The 9,944-nt window shown below is 33.1% G+C and overlaps 1 protein-coding gene across 1 annotated transcript; it reads right to left on the reverse strand.

The window, feature by feature from the left end:
* Positions 1-429: 429 nt before the first annotated feature.
* On the reverse strand, positions 430-1,854 carry LOC107937491 (non-functional NADPH-dependent codeinone reductase 2). Its single transcript, XM_016870379.1, has 3 exons — positions 1,454-1,854; positions 1,124-1,367; positions 430-1,029 (listed from the first exon to the last, which is right to left on the reverse strand). The coding sequence occupies exons 1-3, from the start codon at positions 1,792-1,794 to the stop codon at positions 625-627; spliced, it is 990 nt and encodes a 329-aa protein (XP_016725868.1). The 5' UTR covers positions 1,795-1,854; the 3' UTR covers positions 430-624.
* Between the last annotated feature and the right edge of the window lie 8,090 nt (positions 1,855-9,944).

A 9,944-nucleotide genomic window follows, 5' to 3' on the forward strand; every position in this document is an offset into this window, starting at 1 on the left:
AGGTGAATGATGATGTGTTTAAAAATAAAACACATGGCACCTAAGTGAAATATTACTTGAAATGAAAAGAAAAAAATAAAAAGTAATTTCATACCTAATATGCGATATTTAAAAAGTCTTTATTTGATTATATTGAAATATTTGATTCTTATTTGAACACTTTTGAAAAGGTTTAGTCTTTTTCTGATTACCTTAAAATGTTTGGCCCTTATATGAGCAACTTCTAAAAAATTTGATTCTAATTTAAAATTTTAGCACATTATAAATGTCGAAAACTTTACCGTAACAAAATTTATCAAAATATTCAATTTAAAAGTTTAGAATTTAGCAACTTAATTGTATAACGAAAAATATTTTAATTAAATTAATTAATTTTTATCCTTTTTAACATATGATATAGATTGGAAACCACTCTAGAGAAAATTCATATTGCAGAAAAATCCATCTGTTAATACCATCAGGTTTTGTTTCACTTATTAGTTTGAAGATGTTCTAGGAAAGGAACTTGCACAAGGTTTCTTAGGTTTCAAAGGATGCTGATCTATCATCACGCAAACCCTTTGCACTTCAACGGACTAAGGATCCATTTGGTTTATTTGTAATAAATCCAGTGGATAATGAAATTCATATCTCTCCATCCCAAAGCTCTTCAACAGACTTGTAAGGGCCGTCATCTGATAAAAATGCCGCACCTGGAAACCCTTTGCACTGTGGGAGTTGGCTTATTTTATGCGACTCATCAGCAGTGAGCTTCCAATCAAAAATATCAAGGTTTTGTTTCATCCTTTCCTTGTTGAAGCTCTTCACAAGCGCACACACTCCTTGTTCGTGTGCCCATCTCAAACAAACCTGAGCAAGCGATTTTCCCTTGGCTTGGGCAATTTCTTTGAGTACCTCACATTCCATCACCCGATTTGTTCCCCACGCCGTTCCTTTGGCCCCCAAAGGAGAGTAAGCCTCCACAAGTATGCCCTTCTCCTCGCAAAACTTCCTCAGTTTCTTTTGTTGCCACAGTGGGTTCATCTCCACCTATCACCCCAAATCCAACATTAATCATCTTACACCATTAACTTTAGTTGAAAAACATAAAAATTCATTAAGTGGATATTAAAGTGGTCCTCACTTGGTTCACTGCAGGAGGGATTTTGGCAGTGGAAAGAATGGTTTCGAGTTTCTTACATGAGAAATTGCTTACTCCTATAGATTTCGTTAGGCCAAGACCTTGACACTCCTCCATTGCTTCCCATACTGATTTAGGATCAAAAGGAATAATGTCCTCCTTCTGAAAAGGAAATTCATATTTGGCTGGCTTCAAACTCAGTGGCCAGTGAATTAGAAACAGATTAAGATACTCCAGCTTCAAATTCCTGTAAAAATCAAGAAATCATTAGTAAACCAATAAAAAGCACCGCACGTAACGAAAACATCAAGGAAACAAAGGGATAATGAATACTGGAGTGTTTTCTTGAGAGCTGGGAGAACAAAGTCATGGTGTGCATCGCTGCACCAGAGCTTGGAAGTGATAAAGAGTTCATCTCTGGATTTGATTAACCCCAAACGAAGAGCATCTGATATTGCTTCACCTAAAGGCTGCTCAGATAGGTAAATAGCAGCAGTATCGAAGTGACGGTACCCCAATTTGATAGCCTCGAGAATGGTTTCTTTCAGGGTATAAATGGAAGCACCGAAAGGGTATTCAGCTGTGCCAAAGCCTAAAAGGGGAATGGCTTTCTCAGCAGTTGAATAGAGAGGGAAAGTTGGGATGCTTTGCCCTGCAATGGTAGATAACTCCATCTCCTGCGATTGCAAGTATGATATTCAAATATCAATATCCTGTACCAGCGCACCGATCTTTGAATCCCAAAGCTAAAATATATATTACAAGTTCCGGTAGGCATATGTATGATCTGATTTGTCATTCTCCTACAAGTTTATAAGTTCTTTCTCATTTTTTATTATTTTTCTCTTGCCGTGTCTACTGCCATTTTGATTTGTTTGGGGGATTGAATTCTGTTTCTCTCACTTAGGAATGTACTCAATTTAGCAATTTAATGATTATATTTTAATTTAATATGATTTAATATTTACTTTTATTAACCATATATTTTAGTCTAAGAAAAAAAAACAATATATTTAAGTCTCAGTCAGTTAAAATTTTTCATTAGCCCATTGATATGATTTTTTAGAAAAAAAAACTAAATTTCTTATCATTTAATTACTAAAATAATTATTTTATTATTTTATTATTCTTGTTTTGTTTTTGTTTTTTTTCTCAATTCCTCACCAACTTATTAACTAGATCTTTCGATGTTAGTAGTTTGAATTAAAATATAACATTTATAACAAAAAAAATAGAATTTAATAAAATAAAGATCAAATTAAATGTCATACAGTGAAAAAAATTCATAATTTGTGTCCTTTTTTCCTAATTTAATTCCGTTTAGATTTTTTTTAATAAATAAAGGTTAAAATTTACTTCAAGTCTCTATATTCTTCATACATTTAAAAATTATTCTCTTTACTTCTATTTTCAAAATTCTAGTGTTTTTACTTTTTTAAATTTGAAAATACAAATTCAATTATTAATACTAATAAAATTATTATGTTAAATTCATATTCATTATAAAGTCATTTTATTTTATTACTTGGTTACCAATTGAACAACTTTTTTTATTATTTTAAAATATTATAGCAACAAATTTAAGAAAAAGATTAATAATTTTAATAATTTAATTTGAATTTTTAATTTCAAAAAATAAAAAATTAAATTTCAAATATATAAAATGTAGAGACACCTGGAGCAGATATTAACCAAAGAAAATAAATGCAAGTGCCTGCTCGCTATTATCGTGGTAATTCGATTTATTATTATTTTTAAAAAGCTATTTTTATTTTCTATATAAGCACGTACATGACAGATCCGATCTCAATTAATTAAGGAGATTCGATTTCGTTGATTGGATTCTATTTCTTATTTCATTGAGATTCGATAATTTTTTATGGAGAGTTGTGGCTAAATTAATTATTGCTTTATTAGTATCATCTGTATCAAAATATTCTGATTTTGATTGACTTATTGGCTTCCCATCATTAAAATCTTAATACATATTTTAGTAATATTACGTGGTGCCGTACAATTATCTTAACACATAATATTGAATCCACGTCTTGATAAATAATTAATACTTGATTTAATTCAAAAATAAATATAAATATTTCTTTTATATTTAGAATCAATTTTTTTAAATAGAAATAATTGATAAAAATATCAAGAAGCCATTTGTATTAAGAGTTAGATTGTATTTTGTTCTCTATAATAATAAAAAAGGGTAAATTAGTCTCTATACGTTAGAATAAAGAGCAAACTAGTCTTTTTTGTTAAAATTTTTATTTATTTTTACTATTAAAAACTAATTATTGTACACTAGTATGAGGTACATGTGGCATACCATGTATAACTGTCTGGTTATTCCGTCAATCACGTCAATTTTTAACAATACTAGTGGATTAAATTTTTAACAAAAGGGCCAATTTGCTCTTTGAGTTAATGTATAAAGATTAATTTGCCCATTTTTTGAGTATAGGTCTAAAATGTAATCTAACTCCTAATACAAGGGTCTTCATGGTACTTTTATTGGAAACATTTTCTATTTAAAATTCATTTTAAGTCTTTTATTTAAGGAATAGTTTAAAATAATAAAATTTCTTCCTTGTTTTTGTTAAAATAAAAAAACATATTTCTAATAATAACCACGAAATTAGTTTGGCACATCATATTGTCCTCTATTCTCCTCCTTCAGTACTGGCTTATCCCTCTTTCTCTCAGCTTTCATATTTCTCCATGTAGGAAGTCACAATGTAATACTAGTAACTATGGTCAGCTTATGAGTTTTTGTGCACTAAAGTCTGAGTTTTCTAATTCTGCAACCTTGTTTTTGGTCAATTTTGACTTTTTCAATACATTCTCACTCACAATGTTTTTATATTGTTCTAATACTTTTTTTCTCTCATTTTGACTTTTTCTAATTTTTTTCTTTTGTTTGCACATTTGCATCTTAAACTATAATCACTAGATCACATTGTTTCTCCCTATTCCACTCTGATTTTATAGAACTATTGTCATGTCTCTACCTACCTCTCAATACGTATGGCCCGATATCTAAGTTCGTGCAATTCAGGGACTAAAGAAAAAGGGTAAGTACAATTTGCATTTTGGCTTTGGGTTTTATATAAAGGTTCATCAAGAAGGGTTTTCTAGCTCAAATATAGGTACTAAATATTGATTAATAAGGTTGGCTTATTGGCTCTAGGTTATATAAAACAATGCCTTAGGTCATCCTTAGATATCTCAATATTCACAAACTTAATCAAATAAGCAATCACAATTCTAACAATCTATTATTCATACTAGCATACCCATTTCCCTATTCTCTCTATCATTTGGTATATTGAATTACTTAATGCCTATTTACAATGTAATATACATAACTTAGTAGTCTAATAATTGAAAATTTAAAACAATTCATTATCATGTTAAATTTACAGTAACCGCAATCAACCTATATACATGTTCCTAACCAATCATTTGTATTTCTATGAGCTCAAGCACACTTTTAACAAGAAAAATAATAATTAAAATAAAAATAGACATAAAAACATAAATTTCCTAAGAATATAAAACATACATTTTCTATGTTACCCTTCCATACTTTAAATAGCACATTGCCCCTAATGTGCAACCCTTAAATATAAGAAACGAAGTTACCTGATTGATCATGACATTATCGTACCCTTATGATGGGTTTCTTCTTTATTATTCGTTAAAGCTCATAATTTTAGTGCTTTCCTTATGTCGAGTTCCTATATAAAAATTCATCATAAAATATATATAATGTTAGTCTACTCTTAATATAAAACAAAAAATAAAAATCATCCAAGTTAATTGTTTTACAATCTTAAAAACTAAAAATCATTTTTAACCATCAAAATAGGGTGGTTGCCCCCTTCCATTGAGCTTTCCCTTTACTCGAGACATGGGCTTGCATAGAACCCCTACCGGACGAATTTGCGTGCCAAGTTGGGATGCAGATGACTGGCCCTTTCTGTGAAGATTGTTGCGATTAAAAGGTCACCTCATAATCGTCGTCATCCTCCTCTTGGGAATCTTACTCCATGTCTTCCTCCTCTCCTTTGTCTTCTTCATTTTCATCACTTCCTTCCTCTTCTTCACTTCCTTGCTGTAACAACCTAACCCGTCTCCGTCGCCGGATTTAGTTTACGGAGCATTACCATACAATTGGAAACAATTTTAATCATAATATTTAAACAAATGAAACATATAATAAACCATTCATACACATGCACTTTGTCCTTAAATCGAGCCTTCGATGCCTTAAAAAATAGCTTAGAAACATGTTGGGACAAATTTGAAACAAAATAGAAGTTTTTAGACAAAATTGTTAAATTTGAAAAATAGAGGTCATACACGGCTATGTGGTTAGGCCGTGTGCCTCACACGACTGAGGCACACGCCCGTGTCTCAGGTAGTGTCACCTTTGAACTAGGGTCACACGGCTGTGTCCCAGCCTGTGCCCTTACCTTTGTAACTCTTTGAGTAGGGTGACACGACCATGTCACATGCCCGTGTGTCAGGCTGTGTAACTCACTGACTTGTACCCTAAGAAATCCTCAGATGACACACGACAGCGTTGCCATGCCACGTACCTCACAGGGCTGTGTCACACGCCCGTGTTCCAAGCCGTGTAACATCTCGAATTAGGGCCTAGCCAGAATAATGGTTTGGGAACCACAAATTCAACGTTAAAATAATTATTTTATGATCATTATGAGGTCTAGGATATGAAAATAAGCATGTTTTAAAGTTTCATGAAGAAATTCTATGTGTAAGGTGTCCAATTGGAAATTAAGGACCAAATTGAATAAATTGAAAAACTTGGGTTCTAGAAGCAATTAGTGTGACAGCCCTAATGTGACCCTAGTCGGGAAGTGGTTTCGGGACCACTAAACCGAGTCATAAAAATAATTAACCGTCATAATTGATGCTCATTATATGTACATGTGCATGTGTGAAAATTTCATGTTTGAATTTTGTTAATTGTAAGTGAATTTTATCAAATAGGACTTATGTGAGAAAATTTAGAAATGTGCTAGGCAAATGCAAAGTGGCCTATTAATGCATATTGTGAAAATGATGGGTTTGCATGTCAATTTACCCAAATTAAGGCATAGTGGCCGGCCATGCTATGAGTGGAAACATGTCACAAACATGTTATGTTAGTGATGTATGTTAGGAACAATAAAATAAGGAGTATGGGTAATAAAGAAATGGAAAAAAGAAAGAATGTGTGTGATTGTTTCTCCCCCCTCCCCATTGCCGTGAATGTAAGAAAGAAAACAAAAAAAAGTGTCCATCTTTTTTTCATTTTCTGTTGGCCGAATGTTCTAAGGAAGAAAGGAAACAAGTTGTGTTCTTTGGTTCTTCTTGGCCGAATTGAGAGGAGGAAGGAAGGAGTGAAGCAATCGGTCATCTTAGGTCGATATTAAGGTAAGGAAGTTGATACTAGTTCTTGAAATCCTAGTTGATTTTGAGTGAGATATCAAGTTATTGTTGGTAACCCATGTTGAAATTGTGATTTTGGAATAAGTAAGGTTTTCGGCTATGGAGATTAATAAAGGTGATGGTTGTGTTTCATGCTAAATCTAGATGAACAATGGTAGTTGCTTACATCTTGATGATTATGAGTTTCTTTCTTGGTTCTACCTTAGATCCATGAAGTATATTTTTATTTGGTGTTGTTGGAAGTATCGGCCATGGTATATCCATAAGTGTGATTTATGCTTATTGCATGGTAGGTAAGATTTATGTTTTGGATATATGTTTAAATTTGGTTATAATCAAATTTGTGATTCGGCTCTTGCACATATATATATATGATTGCACATGATGTATTGGTATGACCTATATATTATCTCAAGGTATATACTTACACATGATGGTGCTTCGGTTATGGAGTAAATGATGGATGCGTATTGAGTTATAATATGTAATGCATTAGTTAGTAAAATGTATGCCATTTATGTGTGGTATTAAGTATATAATCGGCCTCAACATAGACATGCATATTCGGCCATAGGAAGAAGATTGGTGTTGCATGTATTCGGTTAGAGGCAAGCATATTGATGCTTTTGTCTTGGCTTAGAAAATTCGGCCAAGGGGGAATATTAGCTAAAATGTTGAGTTTGATTCATGATTCCATATATATATATGTGACTCTAATGCCTAAAATATATATGAGCTAAGTACCTTGAGGTTTTCTTTTGATGTTCGAATGAATTGTATTAAATTGCTTGATGTGATTAAAAATGCATATGACCATTGTGTAGTTGAGCTAGAAGGTGGCCATATGACCAATCAAACTCCTTGTCATATTCGGCCATAAGCTAGCATAATGAGACTTTAATAAGTTAAATTTGTTTGAATTAGCTCAAGAGCTTAGAGGACCACAGTTGGATAAGGGAAAGGAAAAAGTTATCGAATAGCCGCTGAAAACGTTCGACCACATCCGAGGTAAGTTCTTGAGTAATAGAGCTTAAATTATGATTTGATTAGATCATGTTTTAAGCAAATCAAAACCATGGTCTTTGTGTGTGGCTATTGAGCCGAAATTGCAAGAGTGATAAGTGTCTTGTGTTTGAGTTTTGCTAATGAAAATGAAATACGAATGTGTCATGATTTATTGTTAAATGTGCATGGTTATTCGAATGATGTCCGGGCTAAGTCCCGAAGGCTTTGTGCTAAGTGACCATATCCGGACTAAGATCCGAAGGCATTTGTGCGAGTTACTAATTCCGGGCTAATCCCGAAGGCGTTGGTGCGAGTTACTAAATCCGGGTTAAGTCCCGAAGGCATTTGTGCGAGTTACTATAACCGGGCTATGTCCCGAAGGCATTTGAACGAGTAGCTATATCCGGTTAAATTCCGAAGGTACGTGATTCGGGAATGAATGATCTTGCTGTAAAAATTTCAGTTAATACGCTTGTAACATCCCAACATTGAGGTATGTTTCGTATGTGCTTTGAATTAGTTGAGCCCTTACAAATAAGTATTCGCTCAGTTGATAAATGAGCTACCGGCCTTTGGCTAAGTTGATCTTTGTGTATGAATATAAGGGTTGGTAATGTGAAGTAAGTATGATATTGAAAATTTGTGCATATGAAATTATCTGTTTAGCTACATGAATGCTATACTTTGGTTGTGTCTAAATTCTTTGCTCAAAACTTACTAAGCATTTAATGCTTACTCCGTTTCTTTGATTCTCTGTTTTATAGATTTTGGTTCTTCAGCTATCGGACTCGGGATTTTGAAGTCGAAGTCGCCCACACTATCAAAGCTCCTTTTGGTATACTTTTGGTTGAACTTTGAAATGGCATGTATAGGACTACCCTTTTGTTGTTGGTCATGTACCCTTCGGTTTTGTGTAAATTTGGATAGCCATGCGAAAATGGCTTAAATATACTTTGATCATAGCATTATAATCGTTTTGTATGTTGTCCGTCGAGAGGTATGGAAATGTTGGTAACGGTTAGCCATGGGAATGGTTATTCATGATCATTTTTGGAATATGTATGACAAACTCTAGTTGATCCATGGAGGATCATGAAATAGGTAAAGTTTACCTTAAAAATAGATGCTGGCAGCAGCAGTGATGTGGATGTGAAAAATCACTAAAAATAGTAGGAATGGAATTAAATAGTGAATAAATTATGAAATCGAACCTTGATGAATCTATTTTCATAGGAAAGTAACGAAATGTTCATATGAATAGTATATTATGAGATGTTAAAGTTTTCGTGAGACAGGGCCAGAACGATTTCTGGATCCCCTGATCTGACTTTGGAAATTCATTATAAATTAACCAGAGACATTTAGAAGTCATGCCATACATGTATAGATTCCTATTTGAGTTTAGTTTCGATAGAAACAAACGGCATCAGTATTGAAGCCCTGTACAGGGAGATATCCAAATCGTAATGCATGAAGGTCAGTGTAGTCGTACCCTGTAACAGGGGAGACTTTAACTAATAAACTGTACTAATTGGCTCGACCAAAAATTCTAGAAAACAATATGTGGATGGAAATATGAGTCTAGTTTTGGGGAAAAATTACAAAACTTATTTTCGAGTTTTATAACTCAAGATATGATTTTTAAGGTGACAGTGACACAGTTAGCCAACTGCCTGGAAATTTTTAAAATGAACTGTGCAAGTAAGTGAATTTAGTCTGTGAACCCCTCGTGTCCGACTCCGGCAACGGTCTCGGGTACGGGGTGTTACAATTAGTATGAAATTTCTATGGATTATTAATTAGAGGTCCTTAAATATTAATTTTCCCAATTTCTAAGTTTTTGGACAAAAATGGGCATGCATGGAAAATTTTGGAAGTTTAGTAAGGAAGGGCATTTTGGTCATTTGGCAATAAACTAAATAGAAAAAGGGGAAAATCAAGCTAAAATCAGCTCATTTTCTTCTCCATGCTGCTGAAATTCTAATGGTCTCCATAGCTAGGGTTTTCAAAATTTTCAAGCTCAATAATAAGTGCTCCCTAGCCCCGTTTTTAACGCTCTTTGTATTTTTGAGATCCTCGTAACATGCTCTCTCTATTTCTACCCATATTTCAAGCTAGGGTTCATTTTCAAAAATTTACCCATGCATGAGATGTTTGTATTTTGATGATTTATGGAGGAATATGAGAGTTTAAAGGATAGTAAACAACTTTTACTAAGTAGTTTTTCATGAAAATGGCTTAACGGACCATTTTGTAAAAGTTGTGAAAATGGGTAAAAAAAATGTGAAATGAAAGAAAATGTAGGCTGCTATAGGCAAGAAAAATATTTGGCTAGGCTTGGGTAACTTAGAAATTTCAT

This window comes from Gossypium hirsutum, chromosome A01 (genome assembly GCF_007990345.1).
Source record: "Gossypium hirsutum isolate 1008001.06 chromosome A01, Gossypium_hirsutum_v2.1, whole genome shotgun sequence".
Classification (NCBI taxonomy): Eukaryota; Viridiplantae; Streptophyta; class Magnoliopsida; order Malvales; family Malvaceae; genus Gossypium; species Gossypium hirsutum.

What these genes read in the sequence shown, in the direction of transcription:
- LOC107937491 (XM_016870379.1), bottom strand. Translation starts at nt 1,794, where the DNA reads ATGGAGTTATCTACCATTGCAGGGCAAAGCATCCCAACTTTCCCTCTC. An exon ending in GCTCTCAAGAAAACACTCCA is followed by an intron (nt 1,368 to 1,453) that starts GTATTCATTATC and finishes TGATTTTTACAG; the next exon opens with GAATTTGAAGCTGGAGTATC. An exon ending in TCCCTCCTGCAGTGAACCAA is followed by an intron (nt 1,030 to 1,123) that starts GTGAGGACCACT and finishes TTGGGGTGATAG; the next exon opens with GTGGAGATGAACCCACTGTG.